Source organism: Vanderwaltozyma polyspora, genomic scaffold (assembly GCF_000150035.1).
Source record: "Vanderwaltozyma polyspora DSM 70294 KpolScaffold1013 genomic scaffold, whole genome shotgun sequence".
NCBI lineage: Eukaryota > Fungi > Ascomycota > Saccharomycetes > Saccharomycetales > Saccharomycetaceae > Vanderwaltozyma > Vanderwaltozyma polyspora.
This window is the reverse complement of record NW_001834682.1, coordinates 145,713-166,954: the sequence shown is the minus strand read 5'-3', so window position 1 is coordinate 166,954 and position 21,242 is coordinate 145,713. Positions and strand designations below refer to the sequence as shown.

Sequence of the window (21,242 nt, the reverse complement as noted above, 5' to 3'; positions counted from 1 at the left end):
GTAGACTATAGCTTTTCGATATATTTTTAGAAATCCCTATTAATAATGAATCAAATTTTAACTGCTAATAGATTAGCTCAACTTTCACAATTCCATCCAAGTTTAAAGGACACATGGTACCTTATTGCTGCTGTTACATTTAGTGTCTGTAATGAACCTCAGGAAATTCCACTTTTATATCATTATACTATAATGTTAAAGAATGAGACAGTGGTAGCTAATCAAATAACAATAAGTCAAAGAGTTATAGCTATGTTTAATGATCCTGTGGACTCGATTAAAGCAAAGGTCAATAAGATGTATTTAAACCCCAGCGAATATGATTTAAAGTTAACTGCTAAATTTCGTGAAGCTATTTTAAGGACAGGGCCCTTGGCAGGATTACCCAAGGCTATTAACTCAATGAATAAATTAGCAGAATACACACCACCGTCATTGACAAAAGAACATGAACCCATCAATCCATTTTCGAGTTCAGCTCATGATTTGAATACATATAAGTATAGTGTTGAAAGATTAAAATCTTCATTTAACAAAGAAACAGACATTGCATTTACTACAGAACGGGGATTGAAACACTGGAATAAAATCTATAACAAAGTATCTCCAAAGGTTGTAAATAGTCTTTACTCAGCCTATCCAGATTTATGGTATTACACTCTGACTAACGTCTATGGTCCATTGTTTTCCTATGATGATATTATTTCAAGTCAAGAAACAAGTCTGATTATAATAGCAGCATTGGTCCCTCAAGACGTTAACCCACAATTAAGAGGTCATTTGAAGGGAGCCATAAATTTAGGATGTAAGCCAGAAACAATTGAGGCTGTAAGAAACTTAGCTATTATGGTAGCTAAGTGGTGTGGTGTGTCTTGGAAGTCAGACGTTGTTAAACTATGAGAACTATTGGTTCAAGTCCCAAATTATTCTAGAGAGAAATCTAGCCTGGTGCTATATATATGCAGTGTTTAACATTTCATTAATTAGTTCATTATTCGTGTAACTTTTTATAAAATTAAATTATCACTATTTAATTCATTTCTTACCAAATAAATCTAAGGTAAAAGGTAAGAACCTGCTTGCTTTATTTTTCACTTCTAATGATTGATTTCCTTCCATCTCATGATCAGTCGGAATTGAAGCGTTTTCAGTGGTGAGTCCATTCATTTCATTGTCCTTTCTACCATACAATTGCCACCACCACTGGATTTTATTGAAATCAGGAAATATCCAATCTTCTTCTCCTTCTAAATCTTCAAGCCCCAGTTCATTTAAATCATTATAAATCTTTTTAACAGAAGAGCTCAAAGGAGCCTTGTACGTTTCATTAGTAAACTCTTTTTGTCTACATCTAAAGTAATCCCATACACTTCTTGTTTTATTTTGAATATCATTTTCCGCCCTTTCTTTTTCATTATTATACAGGAATGAGCCATATTGACAGGAATATAAATGATACACTAGTCTTCTCAAAAATCTTTCATTGAACTCAAATTGATCTGGATTCTGGATTACTAACTGATAAACACAATCTAGAAATTGTTGAAATATTGGAGAGGTGAATTTATTGGACTTGTAACCCTTCCTTTTCTTGAAATGATCTGATACCCTAGTTACAAAATCTGTCGAAATAATATTATTTGAAGAAAAACTCTTTATTCTTTCTGTATTTGTAATTTTATTATCATCTTCGTTACAAAGATTATTTGATGACATTGAATTATTGATCTGGGTCCCTGAGATATTAGAAAATAAGGATAAGTTATTGAAACCACTTGTATTGTCATGAAATATACTTTCAGAACTTAAATGACCACAACGTTCTAAGAATTTGTGTCCGAAAGAAAGCCAGTCTTTTTCAATCAGGACCATAAACCCTTCAAGAGTTCGGAAATAAGGATCTAAGCATATTTGAATCAAAGAACAAACTTGAGTAGTTCTATCCCAACCATCTGAGCAATGAATTAATAGATTTGACTTATTAAACACTATGGACTTCATTAGAGTGTCTGTTGAAGAAAGTATCAATTTGGTATACTTCAACCAGTTTGAAGATTTTCCTGTATTTAATGCAACTTTGTCAATTGGAAAATTTAAATCACCATCCACTAAGAAATTATCCACGACATAATTTAACGTATCATGCATGACATGAATGTTATCAATCCCTAGAAACTTTTTTTGGCAGGTAAGATTGAAATTATAATATTCCATACTTTCTGTTCCTCCACCTAATGCTGTTTGAGCCATAGCATTAGCGGTTGGTCTTGCATCTACGATAATATTTTTCATTCTTGGCGAAACATGGTCACGGTTGTCAATATCATCAAGCACTAAGAGGCTTGAACATTCAAATTCGGTTAAAACTACTCTTTCGTCTTGAACTGATCTCTGTTTTGTTATGCCTGGTAACGGTTGTGATGATCTAGTTATTACACAATTGGTCTTTTTATAATAATATGCTAAAACTGGAATTCTTGCTTGTGCCCTATATTTCCCCGCATGTAAGAGAACTGTATCTGATATATTATTTGGTACAATTAGTTTGCTTGGATAAGTAGATGAAAATTCATAATTTTCATTTATCTTTGATATTCGCCATTGAGAATTGCTATCATTAATATGTAAACCTTGCCTCTGGAATTCCTTCATAGGATCATAAATATTCCAACTATTAAATTGCGTTTCTATCTTATTTGGCTTATAAATGAATGCATATAGCTGTGAAACATCATCCAACACTGTAAGTCTCAGTAAAGAATCAAATACATCTTTGGCTTCATGTTCTTTCACAAAATCTAATGAAAATACAGTATAATCTTTCCCTATAATTTTAATGTTTACAATACTCCATAAATCTCGCCCTTGATAAAACTTATATAAATTTGGTTCATCTGAATCAAATTCTATTTCATCGTTACTTTTAGAATCACATTTGATCCTCGAGATCAAAGTACTACCTTGATTTTTAAACACTGAACCAATTGTTGGATACGATACCCAAAATTCCCTTGGTAATGAACTAGAGGAGAAAATCAAGTGATGTGTTGTTAAATGCAATTCACCCTTAACAGCAATCCCTTTTCTATGCAAAACAACATTGTCAACTTTAGTTATCTTAATGTATTCCATATGAACTCATAAATGCCAATACTAAAAATATTATAATTTTTCTACCAATTTCACTTCAAAATTCTTCAGACAAAACTTCCCCTCAAACTTTCAACTGACGTAACCCACGTATTTCAACCTGATCTGACGTTAATAAAGTATTTAAATTGCTTCAATGATCATCTATTGTAAATATTACTATCTTATTTCTCATTATACTTTATATATTCAAACTTTACACTGAGGCCTATCTGATTAAATCGATATTTGAAATCGAAATTCGTTTACTGTGATATTCAATCAAATAGTCATGTGACTCTTTTTCTTTTAGTCACCTGACTTGGGAATGCCAATTTAGGAATAGTAATGAGTTTGTAGTATGACTTCTTAATATAAGAGCGATGAGATGAGATGAGGTAAAGTGAGAATGTTTCAACAAGTTGGTCGAATCCAGTTGGTTTAAAAGCTGTAATTCGATATAATATGCCAAGATAATGGTAATTGAGTTTTTGCAATTGACTAAATGGGCATTGGTAAAACAAAATAGAGACAAAAAAAGAACTTAGAAACGAAAATTTACTTTAATTTAATTTAAAAAAGAGATATTTATTCTTTAATTCCATATTTAAAGCTATACTAAATTCATGTGTCGTGGATTCCATTATGGACAATATGGTACATTGACATGTTTTGTTTAGTTTTGTTGTGTTTGTGTTTTTGAGTTGTAGGAGGGATGTGGTGATAGTTTTGCTTCGATTCGAGCCAATTTGAATGTTTAATGGATATCATACAATCTTGATAGAATTCTTGCAAAAATACTGACTGGAAGGGAAAAAAATATAGTGAAGTGACTATATGTATTCATGAAGCGGAAAGATTATATCTTGGAACGTAATGGACCAAACAATCGGGAAACGTGAATTCATTTCTTTTACTCAACACGAAACATTGGGCCATAATTGGATAGGTCATAATAAAGAAAATTAAGAAAATGGGAATAGAATATCTTAGACATAACTCATAATATTATTAGACGTGGATGCTGAGTCTAATTATAATTTAGGGGGGAAGGTAATGATGATGATTATAATGATGATGGTGGTGGTGGTAAATTGTAATTACCAATTTTAGAAATTAATTTAATAAAATAATAATAATAATAATAATAATAACTTTGAACCCTTAGGAAGGGGTTGAAAAAAATAAAACCATGTAATGAAACGATAAAAATAATAACAGTGAATAAAAATATTAAACCAGAACCAAAAATAAATTGAATATAGTATCTTAGTGATGAAGATTTTAATGACGTTGTAGTAAAGGTGGAAATAGTAGTAAATTTGTAAACCTTCCTATGCTTGAATAATCCTAGAGAATCTAAATTAAAATAAAGTAATTTGATTGAACTAGAAACCAGAAACTGGGTGTAAAAATAGAATTCTTTAAGAAAACTAAAGAGGACACCCTAAATTTCTACTCACATTTGCATATCGTTTGCAATTCCAAAACAAAAGTTCCTTCTTTATAACGTTGGTCCTTTCTCTCACTTTCTAGATACTTCCAACCCACTGTGTTCTTACACCAATGACATAAAATATCACATACTATATAATCCCCAGTAATCATCGACCTTTTTTCAGGTTTACCTTCGATGACATTAACGACATGTTTCATCAAGTAGGCATTTCCAGTCTTCCCTCTATAATCTTTAGACATAATTTGCGAATATGATGATAAATGTGTTCTACAATGACGACAGCCATATGTTATAAATTTGCTTGATTGTTTCTTGAGCATCCTATTATCCCTGTAGCTAAACGCTGGATTATCCTTCAACGTCTCATATTTCACAGCCACAGGACTATCTATATATGAAGAGTAACGTAAACCCATTTCTTTTATTAAAAAATATATCAGTGATTAGAACTAGAATCAAATAATTTTATTCACTTCCTTTCTCTAAGAGTGCAACCCTTCTTAACTTTAATTCTATTTCAGTTCTATTTTGTTATAATATATATATGTATTGATGGGATAATCTGATTTGAATCCCCTTCGTATTAATAACTAGGTGTTGTTATATGTGTTTAAAATGTTATTGGTATTGATTGGGATGAGAAATACAAATTTTTAATCGAAAACCACTCACTTTCTTTTTAACAATTATTAACTTATTAGCTTATCGATTACTCCAACGACAATAACTACTTCTACAACAACAACCAGTCTTGTCTTGTACAAACCAATACCTTATTTAGTAATAATAATGGTAATAACGTAATATAATAAAATATAATGTAATATAATATAATATGACTATATTTTATAACAATCCTTTATATTTCTATTCTAAATTAATGGGGTCACAACTAATACTACTAATAATAGTCCTTGTAATAAAAAAAAATAAAATAATACTATATTATATTTATAATATAATATCTGTCTCAACTGTCAATATTAATAAATTAATAAGAATTGCCAAATAGTATAAATATATATGAAATCAGATAAATCAACTATACTTAGTTTCCTTTTGTCAAGAACACTTACCCTTTATACAATAAGATAATTATAATAGAATTTAAATGCTTGAAATATTTAATTTATATATATATATATATATATGGGTGTATTCTATGATATGATATGCTATGCTATGCTATGTATGTCAAGAAGTTCTCGAACAATACAAGTACAACTGAATAATACAACCATTCCAACAATTAGCCAAGCCAAGCCATAAGGAAAGGGATATAAGAGAGACAAAAAGAAAGAGTATAAAATATGTTTTAAGTAAAATTCGATTTAAATTTAAACTTAAATTAAATTAAATTAAATTTTGAAACCTACAAACAAGACAAGACAAGACAAAAAACTATACAAAACTATACAGCTTACAACGTCACTTAGGGTTATCATTAGAATTGAAATAAAACAACTCTCTCTATCTATCATCAACCGATTTATATAATGCAAAGGATAACAACATCAAGGAAGCTAAGTAATAATAGTACCAAAAGTTTAAAAGCAAACAACCAAAACCATTTCTCTTTCTTTAGGAGGTAAGGGTCATCATTATCGACATCAACATCATCATCATGTTGTAATAAACTATTAAAATTAGGCTATAAAAGTAAGCAAACTTTGCCTGATATGGGTTCCTTTTAACGTTGGGTTCCCTTCAAAAGGAGAGAACGGTTCGCTCTATACGCAGGACGTTATGAATGACAGAGCAAACTAGACTTGTAGTTAACCTCTAAAACTACTGTTTAGTTTAAATGTTACTTTACCTTTTTAAATAGATCATCCATATAAGGTAAGACGAAACTTGATGATTTCCTAATCTCGTTTCATCTCATCTCATCTCATCTCATCTCCCCCTTCCCATCCGTGTTGCCTGGATACTTAAAGGATGCATCTATTTAGTAGTTATTGTTACAACTTGCGATATCAGGTCTATCCATTTAATGGGCGATATTGCATTTAATGTTAATATTTTATGGACATTAGTATCTGTTCGATAGTTACATACACACTCACACTCACTTGCTTCCAATTTTGGCAAAGTAATGTCAGTAATTCCCTTAAAAATACCTAGATGATTTAAATGCGTCAGAAGATATTCTGGTTGGAGAGAGGGTTGATGCAAGAATTTACATGTATATGAAATTACAAGGGATTGTTTGATTTGTTGTATATATATAAATACATAAAATTCTGTGTGTTCTTTATGTCTTTTTAATAATAATAATTAGAATGGTAATATACAAAATTTCTAAAAAAAAAATTACTCTTATTTTTATCTTTGGATCCTTAGCTTTGATGAATAAATAGATTTATAACAAATCATCTTCTGCTTCAGTTATGCTATCTTTAATCTTTAATAAAATGGTGGTGTACCATTTATCTAATTTACTAAACTTGTCATAATCAAAAACAGTTTGACTTAGTTTTTCACTATCTCCATCATTGACACATTGGATTAATGTTTCTAGTAATGCAGATTCCCTTGAACCTGCAAAATTGGAATCTTGATGGTTCCCTTCTTGTAATGTTCTTGTGGCTGCAACTGAATCGCCAGCTGCTAATTGGCATAATCCCATTTTTAAATAATATTCCTTTAAGGACCATTGGCTTAATCTATTACCAACTGAATTTTGAATCAATTTAGAATAGACTTGTGCAGCATCTAGGTATGATCCATCAAGAGCTTTTAAGGATGCTAATTTTAATAAACACTTGTTGGTTAAAGCTAATGCTTGGTCTTGTGAATACCATTCACCCGCAATTTCATAACATTCCATTGCAGATTTATAATCTTGTAGTTCATTTTCCATTAATTCACCTAATTCAAATTTGAAGTTGGCACCTCTTCTAAATTGACCTCTTTTCGTGAAAATTTCGATGGCATTACTTAATGAATTTGCTGCATTTTGTGCATTTTTGTTGGATTCACCCGCATTATTACTACTTTTATAACATTTTGAAGCTTCAATAAATGTATTACCAGCTTCATCATCATTACCAGCTTTAATTTGATAATCAGCAGCTTTAACTAAAGCATCACCAGCTTTTGACAATTCTTTACGCAATCTATATAAATTGGCAGCTTGAACACATAAATCAGCAGCTTCTTCAAATTTACTTGAATCAGAACTACCAAAAATTTTCATCAAACCTGATGATGGAACACCTTTTTTATCAGCCTGATTTTAAAAATAGAAATAACATTCATTATTTATAATTTTAATATTAGTTAGTAAAAGTTAAATTCATCGAAGTTTATTTCTGTTTTGTATTAGCTTATTCATTGACCTTCTTTTTTTTTTATAGCTTAATAAAACAACCTGTTTGTTTCATCAAGTAGGTTTCCTTGAATAAAACATAAGTAACATACTCTTTCAATTAGTTCATTAGGATCAGACATAGTGGATTGATATATTCTGGTGTAGGTATTTGTAACTCAATGGTTGATCAATAATACCAAACCATCCTTAAATTTATTGCAAGTATTTATGTATTAATTGGCAACTCTTGAAATTTAAATTGAATTCGAAATAACGTTGGACTGTTGTAAGTCATGTGACTTGGATTTTAGATCATATATCACGAATTATATATGATGGTTTATGTATATAAGAGACTAAAGACAGCCGGTAGATGTATGCACCTGATTACATTAATCATAGTGTTGAATTGGGTTAAAGCTCATCATGAAGAATTGATTCTATAGTAATATATTTTAACTTGAACAAATACGGACCCTCATCTCTTAAAATTAGGTCTTTTAAGACTAAAGCAAGATTCTTTAGCAACCAACATGATATCTCTGTAAACTAACGCAACTTCCTAATAGAGGGAAATGGGCTGGGATTAAATTGTAGAAACTATGAGATAAATGAACTAGTTTGCTGAAGAAGTGAGTATTATTGATTTTACCTACTTCAAATGATGGTTGATCCATATGAGGATAGTAGTTGATTGGATTCCTCTCGGTGTCTAAACCAATTATCTCAATACTAGCTGACTGAAAAATTAATTAAGAAAAATACTCTCACAATCATGAGATTAAGTTGGTTATTCTATAGTAGTTGTAGTTATTGATTTCTTATATTGGTGTTTATTAAAAATTATTTGAAGTTAGGATTCCCATTGATTTCCGTCGCAAACATACTGCAGTCATCAATCATACTAGTGTCAGCATTTTGTCAAGTAGTATCATGAATACATACACTGTGCAAGATTTTTAACTTAATGCACCCAAACTTGTATTTAGAATGTGATTTTTAATTATAAAATTAAGATACTGTGTATTCCCAACGTATTTTTTACATTTAGTTGATATATTTTTATTTTTTAAGTAAGAGGTTATTTTCTTTAACCAAATTTAAAATCATACTCAAATATAAATCCAAAATTAAAAGAACTCTATTCACGATGCCCACATCTCCAAACAGAACATATTTACATACATAAATACTATACAATTATAATAGTATAACATTATAAAATATTACAAGAACCCAAGGTTTATCCATTCCACACCACTTGATCAAGCATCCTCACTGACCTTACGATAAGCCCTCCACAACCCAATTGACGTCAACATTAACACCAACACCAACATCAACATCAACATCAACATCAACAGCTTACACTTCTTCTGGTTGGCTAAAACCAAAGTCTTTTTAATATAAACCAACAAAGATGCCTCTGACTAATACTTTTCTCGTTACTATGACTCTTAAATTAATTAACTTTTCATTTCGAGCCTTTATCCGTTTACCACTCAGAAACGGAAACAGCAACAGCAACTGCAACAGTCAGATTAAAGAACTAAACTAAACTGAAGGGCTCTTGACAAAACTATTTAGACATGTTTAGATATCTGTCTGACTCATCGATCTGCTTTTAAAGCTGATGTAATGAATGAGTGATACATTTTTAAAACAGTAGAACCAGAAGTATCTGTTTGGAAGAGGAACTTTGACCTTAAGGATCAAAATGAGTAAAACAAGATCAAGAACTGTTTATTAATTGCATAACTTAGTCAATTAATGCAATTGATCACAAGTTTAAAAAAACTCAACAGATAAATTAGAATAATTAAATTTCACAAGAGTGTTATATAAGGATGGCTACTATCATCATATAGTTCCTTCATTTAGGATTGTATTCTTTATCATGTTCTATTCTTGTTCCATCTCTCGAATAGTAAACGTAATCGTATACTCATTACATATATATATACACTACTATTATCTATATCTTTTAAGGATAATTAATTAGTTCATCAAAGTAGTGAAGATGTCTACAGTTTATCAAAGTTTTATTCCTACTACTTCGACTTTCAACTCTCCTGAATTCAATCCTGAACTAGTCGAAGGTGTGAACAATGTGTTGGTTGTAGGTTCTGGTGGGTTATCAATTGGCCAAGCAGGTGAATTTGACTATAGTGGTTCGCAAGCTATCAAAGCATTGAAAGAAGCTAATATTAATGTAATTTTGATTAATCCAAATATTGCTACAAACCAAACTTCTCATTCGTTGGCTGATAAAATTTATTATTTACCTGTTACACCTGAATATATCACTTATATTATAGAAAGAGAAAGACCAGATGGGATCCTATTAACTTTTGGTGGTCAAACTGGTTTGAATTGTGGTATTGCATTAGATAAATCTGGGGTTTTACAAAAATATAATGTTAAAGTTTTAGGTACACCAATTAAAACTTTGATTACTTCAGAAGATAGAGACCTGTTTGCTAGTGCGTTAAAGGAAATCAATATTCCTATCGCAGAATCAATTGCTTGTGAAACTTTGGATCAAGCAGTTAATGCTGCAGCCAAAATTAAATATCCTGTGATTATTAGATCTGCATTTGCATTAGGTGGATTAGGTTCAGGTTTTGCCAATAATGAATCTGAATTAAAACAATTAGTGGCCCAGTCTTTGGCTCTATCACCACAGGTGTTAGTAGAAAAATCTTTAAAAGGTTGGAAAGAAATAGAATACGAAGTGGTTAGAGATCGTGTAGGAAATTGTATCACTGTTTGTAATATGGAAAAATTTCGATCCTTTGGGTGTGCATACTGGGGGATTCCATCGTCTTTTCACCTTCTCAAAACTTTGTCTGAAGAGGAATATCATATGCTTAAATCCGCGGCAATTAAATTATTAATCACTTAGGTGTAATTGGTGAATGTAACGTCCAATATGCATTGCAACCCAATGGTTTAGACTATAGAGTTATAGAAGTCAATGCCCGTTTATCTCGTTCCTCTGCATTAGCATCAAAAGCTACAGGTTACCCACTTGCTTATACAGCTGCAAAAATTGGGTTAGGATATACTTTACCTGAATTACCAAATCCAATTACTAAGACTACTGTAGCAAATTTTGAACCATCTCTGGACTATATCGTTGCTAAGATTCCTAAATGGGATTTGGCAAAGTTTCAATATGTCAATAGACAAATTGGTTCATCCATGAAATCAGTTGGTGAAGTTATGGCTATCGGTAGAAATTTTGAAGAGGCTTTACAAAAGGCAATTAGAGGCGTTGATCCATCTTTGGTGGGATTTCAAGGTTCTGACGAATTTGGGGATGAATTAGATAATGTGTTAGCCTTCCCAACAGACAGAAGATTATTAGCAATAGGTCAAGCTTTGATAGTAGAAGGTTACAGTGTAGAAAAAGTTCACCAATTGTCTAAGATTGATCCATGGTTTTTGCACAAGTGTATGAATATCGTTGACATGTATAAAGAGCTGGAACAAAATAATTTAGGAACAATTGATGAAAATATTCTAATGAGAGCCAAGAAATTAGGATTCTCTGATAAACAAATAGCAATTTCATTTAACAAAAATAATGGATCTAATATATCTGAATTTGACGTCAGAAAGTTAAGAAAACAATTTGGCATAACTCCATTTGTAAAGAGAATCGATACTTTAGCTGCAGAATTTCCTGCTCAAACAAATTACTTATATACAACTTATAACGCAACAAAGCACGATGTTGACTTTAATGACCATGGTATGCTAGTTTTGGGTTCTGGTGTTTATAGAATCGGTTCTTCTGTTGAATTCGATTGGTGTGCAGTCAATACAGCCAAGACTTTGAGAAAGGAAGGTAAGAAGACAATTATGATTAATTGTAACCCTGAAACAGTTTCTACTGATTTTGACGAAGTGGATAGATTATATTTTGAAGAATTGTCCTTGGAAAGAGTAATGGATATTTATGATTTAGAACATTCTGCAGGCTGTGTCATTTCTATGGGTGGCCAAGCTCCACAAAATATTGCCTTAAAATTACATGAACAAGGTTATAATATACTAGGAACTTCTCCAGTTGATATTGATAAAGCAGAAAATAGACATAAATTTTCATCAATTTTAGATTCTATTAATGTGGGTCAACCTGAATGGAGCGAATTGGCATCGTTAAATGAGGCTAAAAACTTTGCTTCAAAAGTTGGCTATCCAGTCTTAATAAGACCGTCTTATGTCCTTTCTGGTGCTGCTATGAATGTTGTCAATAATAATGATGAATTAGTTGAAAAATTGACATTGGCATCTGATGTATCTCCAGACCATCCTGTCGTAATTTCAAAATTTATTGAAAGTGCCCAGGAGATTGATGTTGACGCTGTAGCATACAAAGGTACAGTTATTGTACATGCAATTTCTGAACATGTCGAAAATGCTGGTGTGCATTCTGGTGATGCTACTTTGGTTTTGCCTCCACAGATAATAGATAGAAAGATTAAGAACGAATTAAAAGAAATTGCCGACAAAGTTGCCAAAGCTTGGAACATTACAGGCCCATTTAATATGCAAGTTATAAATGACGGTAAAGGTGTTTTAAAAGTTATCGAATGTAATATTAGAGCTTCAAGATCTTTTCCATTTGTCTCAAAGGTGTTAGGTGTTAATTTTATTGAAGTTGCAGTAAAAGCCTTCCTAGATAAAGAGGATGAATTGAAACCAGTTGATCTAATTGTCGGGAAATCATATGATTACGTTGCAACCAAAGTTCCTCAATTTTCATTTACAAGATTAGCAGGCGCCGATCCATTTTTAGGGGTTGAAATGGCTTCTACAGGTGAGGTAGCATCTTTTGGTAAAAATTTGATTGAAAGTTATTGGACAGCTATACAAAGTACCATGAATTTCAAAGTTCCATTACCAGGTTCTGGTATCCTAGTAGGCGGTGACATTAACAAAGAATATTTAGGAGAGTTATCTACATTAATCGATGGTCTAGGTTACAATTTATTCACTACCGATGAAGATACTAAAAAATATTTAGAAAACTATTATTCTGGCGAGATCAAGGTTATTGAATTTCCTAATAACGATAGAAAGAAACTGAAAGAAATATTCCAAGAGAATGTCATAGAAATGGTGTTCAATTTGGCAAGCAAAAGAGGTGAAAACATTTATGATAAAGATTACATCGCTAGAAGGAATGCTATCGATTTTGGTATACCTCTTTTCAACGAGCCTCAAACTTCTATACTATTTGCTAAGTGTTTAAAGGCCAATTTGAAAACTAAATTAGCTACATTGAATTCAGTCGATGTGTCAGTTCCAAAAGAAGTTCGTTCATGGGATGAGTATCTAGGATTCAAAGCACATTAAACACTACATGAATGAATATAATAACATATTAGACCAACATATGTGTATAATTTTAGCAAAAATACTCAACTAGTCATCATATTAGTAAGTACATATAATTAACAAAATTTAAATATAAAATCTAAGAAGAAAAAAAGTACAGACGATTTAACGGAAATTTCCATATAAAGCCTGAAAATTAATAGATGAAAAAATTAGCAAGGAAAAGAAATGAAAAACAGTAGTTAGAGAGAGAGAGAGAGGTATATAAAGAAGAGTGGACTCAATCAATAACATAGGTTTCCGTAATAGTTTTGATTCAAAGCTGCGGTGGGAGAGATATTGAAACTAGAGCAGTTTTTTTTCAAGATATTACTACAGAGATTTGGGTTTCTAAGAGCTGGTTGAGTAAAATGAGTAGCTACAGCAAGCAAGAGAAAGCTGATCCACTTGAATGGTATTATGATAATGACGACATAACCAAAGATGTTAAAAAGAACAAAGAGTATGAGCAAGAGATGTATGATAGGAGTCTTGCTCCAGAAGTTTTACCAACATTGCGACCAATTCCCAAGGGTAAAAATAGTGTTGTTTGCAGAAGACCGTTGGGTGACTCTACTGTTGCACCAATGAACTCAAAAAGAAGGAGATGATACTATTTAAAGAAGGTATCGTGTCGTCGTGTTTTAAGCGAATAATAATAATCAATGGCAGCAGAAGGAGGAGGTTATACTGCTTATCGGATAGATACATTTGCTTTTTATCTCTTTCCACCCCCCCTTAAAACGGAGCACTATCATTGATAAATGTTACCTCTCTAAGAGACAGGAATAAGTGGCTAAAGAAATCGGTTGATTCACAGTGGATGATAGCATTGTTACCGAGGCAAATAATGGTATTGGGCTAATTAAATTGCTTTGTTTTACGATAAACTATTTCTATTTTTCCAATTTCTATTTGAAAATAATGACAGATGTCATCAAATGTGTTGGTAACCTCGAATGTATGTTATGGATATTTTTACGGGGGAAGGGAGAGCTAATAGTGTTTCTCCAAAAGTTCCTACGACTGAAAGTGTAAGAACTGGATCTATTTAACTAATGGATGATTATTATAATTAATACTACTATAATTTAAATTAGACAATTGTATAAGTAATAAAAAGGAAAGAACTGTGATAATTTGTTATCTTGAGATATAAGAGTGCAACTAACAAGGAAAAAGAATTATGCAAGAAGCGGTAAAAATGCTGCCTTTATAAGTATTGGTTTGAAGACTTGAAAGAGAAGGAGAAAGAGTGAACAGTGGTGATGAGAGGTGGAGGGGTCGAATTAGTAAGTAAAATTTACGGCGATGTATTTAACCTTGGTTGTTTGAGTCCCTTGCTAAAAGAATGTTACACATGCAATGCAATGCAATTGTTGTTTTTGTTTTTGTTATTGTATTTGTTTTTTAACAATAGAAGAGATGCAACACTAGTTGTAGAATCACTTAGGATATATCTCTGTAGTCTCCGTCTTTTACTTTTTTGTTGAAATAAATTCGTGAAAACCATAATTGCCAAAAATAAAAATTAAAGCAACTTATTATTGGACAAAATTGCAAGGGGGGAGGAGGGGATAGAAAGGTAAGTCAAGATGTCTAATTGCGTTTTGGTGCGAAGATAAAGGCCTACCGTAATAATAATAGTAAAATACAATAATAATATCAAGTAGGGTTTAATTGAAGAAAGTTATAAACAACATAACAAATCTTGAACACAATGGGAATGCGAAAAAAATGCATGAGAGTTGGCGCAGGAGCAAGAAGGACAAATGAAGTAAAATTGTATATGATGCAATAGTTATGTTTTTCAAAATTGCATTGCATAATACTATACTTACTCAGCGATTAACTTTGCTCCTTCTTGTCTCTTTGTTGACTTCGTGTTGATTTCTTCCAAATGTGGTTAATCATCTAATTATTTACTTATTAAAACGTCAAATGATAAGATAAACAACTAAATGGAGAGTAAGAGAGTAAGAGAGTGGATGGGTGTGACACTTGTTGCTAGCGCCTGGAAAGGTAAGGAAATGTTGTCACTTGTAATAAAAAAAATAAAATAAAAAACATAAATAAAATTAACGAAGCAGAGAAACAGGCCTAATAAAGAGTATTCAATATCCCCCACTTACCCTCCCTTCCGTCTTTTTTTCTAATTCACCCCCTCCCCCTCTCTTTTTCTCGCACTTCTCCCAAATTCTTCTTGATGCACATCCACGACAAATAGTTAGGGGCCCCACACCTACGTACGGCAATTTTCATTTTCATTTTCATTTTCATTTTCAAAGCACAGAAAAGCACAGAAAAACACCAAGATCAATGTCCGCAGCACCAGAATCAGAAGAAGATCCGTCCATTACTTTTTTTCTTTTTGTTTTTTTTATTATCCATTTGTTTAGTTTCTTTTTTCTTTTGCAGAGTTTCGCTTACATGTCAACTACAAACACTACCGCAGCGCTAACAATCTTGCGCTGTTTCTCTTCTTTCGCTCTTCCTTCCTTCGCTTCCTTCTCTGATGTTCTCTTCTTGTATTTGTCTTAATCTTTGTCTCTACTCAGTCAGCCTGGTTCCTATCCTGTGCTATGCCACCCGAAGACAGTTCCGAACCCGTACCCGTAACCGAGCCCGTAACCGACAAAGTAATCGGAATCGAAATCGAAATCGAAATCGAAAAAAAATACACACACCGACCGAGAAAGCGCAGTACGAAATTGCATACACTAACTAACACAAACAAACCAAAAAGTAAAAGCTATATCCAAAAAGAAACGGAAAAAGAAAAAATAGTGTTAAAAAAACTAACCGAAATACTAAAAATCAAGAAAGTTAAGACAAATCGCGCACAACTTGTCTCTTTTTTTTGCCAAATTTGAAAAAAAATCTTAAATCAAGTTCAAATTCAAATTCAAAATCAAAATCATAACTTAAGTTCGAAAAGAAAAACAGTTCCTAGTATATATAAAAAGAATTAGCTTAATTCTCAATACCATGATTTGGAATTTTAAAGATATATATATATATGTTCGTTTGTCTGACCTTCATATTTTTGGTATCATTGGTAGTTTTTTTTAGATTCATACATTACTGGTTCTTTGTTTTTATTTGGACAAATAGTGGATTTTTGTCGTCAGAATTTGTTCCTTTCCTTTTTTAAGAGAGACCTTAGGAGATATAATTAATCTATTCAGAAGTGCAGTGCAGTGCAAGGGTTCCTGTTTTTGAATTGAGTTGGATTGAAGTGAATTTAGACCAGATTAAATTAGTTTCTTAGTTTTGTAGTCGTTGACAGGTGGAGATTCACACAATTATTAAGGTATATTGTATTTACTGTCCATTGTACTTTTATTGAACATCGATAGATCGGTGTAAAGAGAACTAACATATATCCTTATTTCATCACTTAAAGAGTTTAGATCAGTGTCTGTATATTATTCATATATAAGTACTGATTTCATATTTTTAGACCTTTACTGAAAAATTAAATCTAAAACTAACCAGCGGTATATCACACATCGTAGCACAGCATCTTATTTTTGGGATATTCAAAAAAATAAAGAAGCATATACATACTTATACTCGCCGTTAAGAGTTAACTTAATATTATAGACATGGGTCTTTGTGGGTCGAAGGATGATTCCACAACTTCTGATTCGAATCAGGTAAATGAGAAGACCAGAAATCGCTCGAATTTGAAGTCCGGTAAACTAGCCAAATCTGGAAAAGATTCCGGCACAACTACGTTGCAGCATCAGCATCAACAAAATAGTAATAACAATAATACAACAAGTACAACGATAGACATAAAACTAGGTAATATTAATACCAATAGCAATAATAACAACAAGAATTCAACGAATATTGCTAACAATCATGGTGATTACAAAAGTAGTCAACTAAATTCACAAAGCGGTGGATCAACTACTCCAAATGATGATACTACTACAAGTACAGATTTAGATGAGATGTTGAAAAATCCAAACGTTAATATGAGTAATAACAGTGATCTTTCTTTAACAAACGTATCAACTGGAAATACTGAACAGATTGATGTTTCAAATAAAAATGACCCAATGGCAAAAGTCTTACTTTTAGGTGCTGGTGAATCTGGTAAGTCAACTATTTTGCAACAATTAAAAATTTTACATCAAAATGGTTTCAGCGATAAAGAAAGAATATCTTATAGAAGCGCTATTTATGATAACTTGACTGAAATAGGAAGAGATCTGATAGGTGCCCGTCAAAAGTTTAATCTACAAATTGATAGTAATTCAGATTTAACTCAAGAAGAAATTGATGATTTCTTACAATTCGCATCAGAAGCAAGTCAACCACAATTTGAATCTATGACACAATACCCATTGAAATATTCTAAAACTTTGAATAGAGTTTGGAAATTGACTTCAACTCAAAATTTAATAAATTCTCCCGACATTTCAAAAGTGTACATAATGGATTCTGCATCTTATTTCATGGATAATATCAACCGTATCTCAAAGAAAAATTATAATCCTACGGATCAGGATATTTTAAGATCAAGAGAAAGAACCTCAGGTATTTTTGACACAGTTTTAAATTTGGATTCTGATCTAAAAATTCACATCTACGATGTTGGTGGTCAAAGATCAGAGCGTAAAAAATGGATCCATTGTTTTAACAATGTAACGTTGATTATTTTTTGCGTCTCTTTATCAGAATATGATCAATTCCTTATGGAAGATAGATCCCAAAACAGATTCCAGGAATCATTGGTGTTGTTCGATAATATCGTAAATAGTAGATGGTTTGCTCGTACTTCAGTGGTTCTTTTCTTGAATAAGGTAGATTTATTTGCAGAAAAATTGAAAAGAGTGCCGCTTGAAAATTATTTCCCTGATTATACCGGTGGTCAAGATATAAATAAGGCTGCGAAATACATCTTATGGAGATTCGTTCAATTGAATAGAGCAAACTTGAATATCTACCCTCATGTCACACAAGCTACTGACACATCAAATATCAAATTAGTATTTGCTGCTATTAAAGAAACGATATTACAGAATAATTTGAAAGATAGTGGTGTTTTATAATGCAATGAACGTCGTATAACATAGAATCTAGAAGATGGGGAATAATGTAACCAAATTATAATCAATATAATTATAATCATAACCATAATCATAGGAATAACCATAATCATAATCATAATAATAATAATTGTCATAATCATAATCATAATCATAATCATAGAACATAATCATAATAATACAATTGGACATCCTATTTTTCATTGTAGACATTAGAGAATATGTCAAATCGATTTTAAAGAGAAGTTCCCAAGTAGACATCCATTAAGATCGTTACAAATCTCTCTTTTGTAATTTTATAGAAGTCATATAGTTTTCTTATCTATCTTATTTATAAATATACGTTAACAATAACTATAGAAAACAATCAAATGCTAGTAACGATCTCAAACCTTATAACTGAAATCATTTAAATGTCTCAACAAGAATATTAGATGCTGTTGCTATTACCCATATACCACACATAAATAGTCCTACGAAAAACTTTTGATTTTTTAACCAGTTCTGAACCATTTGTGGGCCACCAAAATTTATGCCCAGTAAAAAAATTGAAAATAAAATTGCGACACAGAAATCATAAAGGTCGTATTGAACTCATCTTTACCTTCATCGAGTTTAACATTCCTCAAAAACCACCAGTCTACCTTATTCTTATGCATGAACAACATCGAAAATAAACCACTGACACCAACCCCAATCATCGAATTCAATAACACACCACCCAAGCATGAACTACATGAAATGATGAAGAATTTTGTCGCCATATCTTTTCTATGAGTCGAGTTGTCATAAGGCATTTTACGATATAATCGACACATAGCTATGTTAGATATTAAATCACTAACGGAATTACCCCATGCAAATATTGTTAATCCTAAAATTGCTTCAGAAATACCTGTTTTCTGTTGATATATTTCTAACATCTCAATTAATGCATTGGCAATTAAAGATATCCATAGAATTGAATTAATGATGCTTATTGAAAGAAATACAATTTTGATGACATTTACCAACATTTCCAAAGTCCTTCTATCGTTAGACAATTCAGTACTGTCATTTTCTGTATTTGACAATGATGAAGGCACAAGTGAAAATTTATTGTGTGATGTCAAAGTTTTATAGAATGTCAACATAAGTGACACCAGTACAAATGAAATACTGATTGGAATTGTCCAAAAAAATAAATGAAGGTCTTGATTCAAAATGCAAGTTAAAATTAAAAATGACATTAATGGGCATATGATCGATTGAATGAATAACATTAGAATGTCAATATGGGAAAAATTGTATATTTTTAAATTCTCATCATAGTCTATAATATCGATAGGTTTTGGACATGATAAGCGCAATAAAATTACGAATGGTATCGTGACAATTGAGAGGAAAGCATCTATAAATGACTTTTTAGAAAAATTTAAAAGATGTGGAAGGAACAATCTAAAGAAATTTTCTCTATATTTGCTAGTGAACTTTTGTCTTCTTGACCTTCTTTCCATGTTAAAAGTATGACCGTCCTCAGGATTTCTCATTGGGATATCGTGAAATGGAGGAAATTCACCTGGTGAAGTATGAGGAGGTTCTCTAACATCAGAATAATGAACCGCCGGTACAGGTTCTGTAGTTGCTCTTTCTGGAATCGATATATCAAACTCATTATCTAATAATTCATTATCTGTACTAAAAATATTCTTTGAATTATTATCGGAATTAGACGTTTCTAGCATGGTTAAAATATTATTGTAATCCATTGCGGATAGAATGCTTGGCTTTATATGATTTTTCATTTCATCACCCATTTCTTCATCTTCATCTTCTGGTAAATATTGAGTGGTTAGTTCGTAAGGAACCTCTTGGTCTTCTCTATTTTCATTTTTTTTATTCTTAAATTTAAATTTGACTAAAATATATGCAATGTAAATCATAATCATAGTGAAACAATTCAATATTGTCACTGAATTTTGAAGACAAACATACCACATCAATAGCATCGCAATGCTTGAAAACCCTAGATCCCTTAAAATCGTCTTCCTTTGATGGTTTGTTATATTTAATTCAACAGAAGACATAATCATGAATATGGTACCTTCAACAACACAAAGTATAATACCACAAGCACCTAAAACTTCACCTATAGACAATTGAACTACATTACTCTCAGATGTCGAATAGCCACCTCTAGCATTCCAACTCATAAAATTAGAGAACAGATCAGGGGATGAATTACACCAGGATAATAAAACAGCAGCTAATGCACCAGAACCAACCCCATTCGTATCAGTTAAACTTGCAACACTAGGACATAAATATTCAGATGCACATATCCCCAATACTACAAAATATAATATTATCTGAAGGATACTGGCAATTATAAACTCTGCATTAAGAACAGAATTCTCATATAAAACCTTTGGATGAGTTAGCACTAAAAGCCATCCCATTTTCTGTTAAACTTTAGGCAACACCAACACCAACACCAACAAATATAAGAAATTAAATCCTATTTCACGATTGAAACCTCACTATACTAGACAATCAAATCCCCTATTACAATAACTTTCATGAAATCTAGATGATACTTGGGAAATGATTGAGCTGGTTTTTAAAAAACTAATCATCACCCCTTTTTTCTGACAATTTTTTTTTAAGGGATGTCCTCTTGAAAGTCCGATTATTCGTTTAGAACCAACTTCCTTTTAAAATGGAAAGTTGTATTTGTCTTACCTAACGGCGAAAACAAATATTTAATTTCAATGTCCAAAAACAGTTGGTGTCCCACTGATTCCTTTGGGGAAACAAAGGGGATTTAAATATAATCTACCCTGGTCCTGAGGGGTTTGGAAATTTTTGAACCTTTGAAACACCCGTTTTTTTACACACACCCCCGAATTTT

At 31.7% G+C, this 21,242-nt stretch overlaps 5 protein-coding genes and 2 further genes across 5 annotated transcripts, besides 4 other annotated features; 3 read left to right on the top strand and 4 right to left on the bottom strand.

The window, feature by feature from the left end:
* Positions 1-45: 45 nt before the first annotated feature.
* PXP2 (Pxp2p) lies at positions 46-900 on the top strand (the record flags this gene model as incomplete). The annotated part of the gene is made up of 1 exon (XM_001646201.1): positions 46-900. One exon carries the CDS (start codon positions 46-48, stop codon positions 898-900), a length of 855 nt encoding a protein of 284 aa, XP_001646251.1.
* Positions 901-1,035: 135 nt separating this feature from the next.
* Positions 1,036-3,132, bottom strand: YMR1 (phosphatidylinositol-3-phosphatase YMR1; the record flags this gene model as incomplete). The annotated part of the gene is made up of 1 exon (XM_001646200.1): positions 1,036-3,132. One exon carries the CDS (start codon positions 3,130-3,132, stop codon positions 1,036-1,038), a length of 2,097 nt encoding a protein of 698 aa, XP_001646250.1.
* A 1,452-nt stretch (positions 3,133-4,584) lies between these two features.
* On the bottom strand, positions 4,585-5,004 carry MOH1 (Moh1p; the record flags this gene model as incomplete). Its single annotated transcript, XM_001646199.1, has 1 exon — positions 4,585-5,004. The coding sequence occupies one exon, from the start codon at positions 5,002-5,004 to the stop codon at positions 4,585-4,587; it is 420 nt and encodes a 139-aa protein (XP_001646249.1).
* A 1,946-nt stretch (positions 5,005-6,950) lies between these two features.
* Positions 6,951-8,041, bottom strand: SEC17 (alpha-soluble NSF attachment protein SEC17; the record flags this gene model as incomplete). Its single annotated transcript, XM_001646198.1, has 2 exons — positions 6,951-7,820; positions 8,012-8,041. 2 exons carry the CDS (start codon positions 8,039-8,041, stop codon positions 6,951-6,953), a joined length of 900 nt encoding a protein of 299 aa, XP_001646248.1.
* Positions 8,042-9,921: 1,880 nt separating this feature from the next.
* Positions 9,922-10,803: a sequence feature (similar to hypothetical protein; correction of possible frameshift sequencing error~similar to Saccharomyces cerevisiae CPA2 (YJR109C)).
* Positions 9,922-13,268, top strand: Kpol_1013p64 (the record flags this gene model as incomplete).
* Positions 10,806-13,268: a sequence feature (similar to hypothetical protein; correction of possible frameshift sequencing error~similar to Saccharomyces cerevisiae CPA2 (YJR109C)).
* Positions 13,269-16,897: 3,629 nt separating this feature from the next.
* Positions 16,898-18,355, top strand: GPA2 (guanine nucleotide-binding protein subunit alpha; the record flags this gene model as incomplete). Its single annotated transcript, XM_001646197.1, has 1 exon — positions 16,898-18,355. One exon carries the CDS (start codon positions 16,898-16,900, stop codon positions 18,353-18,355), a length of 1,458 nt encoding a protein of 485 aa, XP_001646247.1.
* A 402-nt stretch (positions 18,356-18,757) lies between these two features.
* Positions 18,758-18,883: a sequence feature (similar to hypothetical protein; correction of possible frameshift sequencing error~similar to Saccharomyces cerevisiae ECM27 (YJR106W)).
* Positions 18,758-20,790, bottom strand: Kpol_1013p62 (the record flags this gene model as incomplete).
* Positions 18,886-20,790: a sequence feature (similar to hypothetical protein; correction of possible frameshift sequencing error~similar to Saccharomyces cerevisiae ECM27 (YJR106W)).
* Positions 20,791-21,242: the final 452 nt, after the last annotated feature.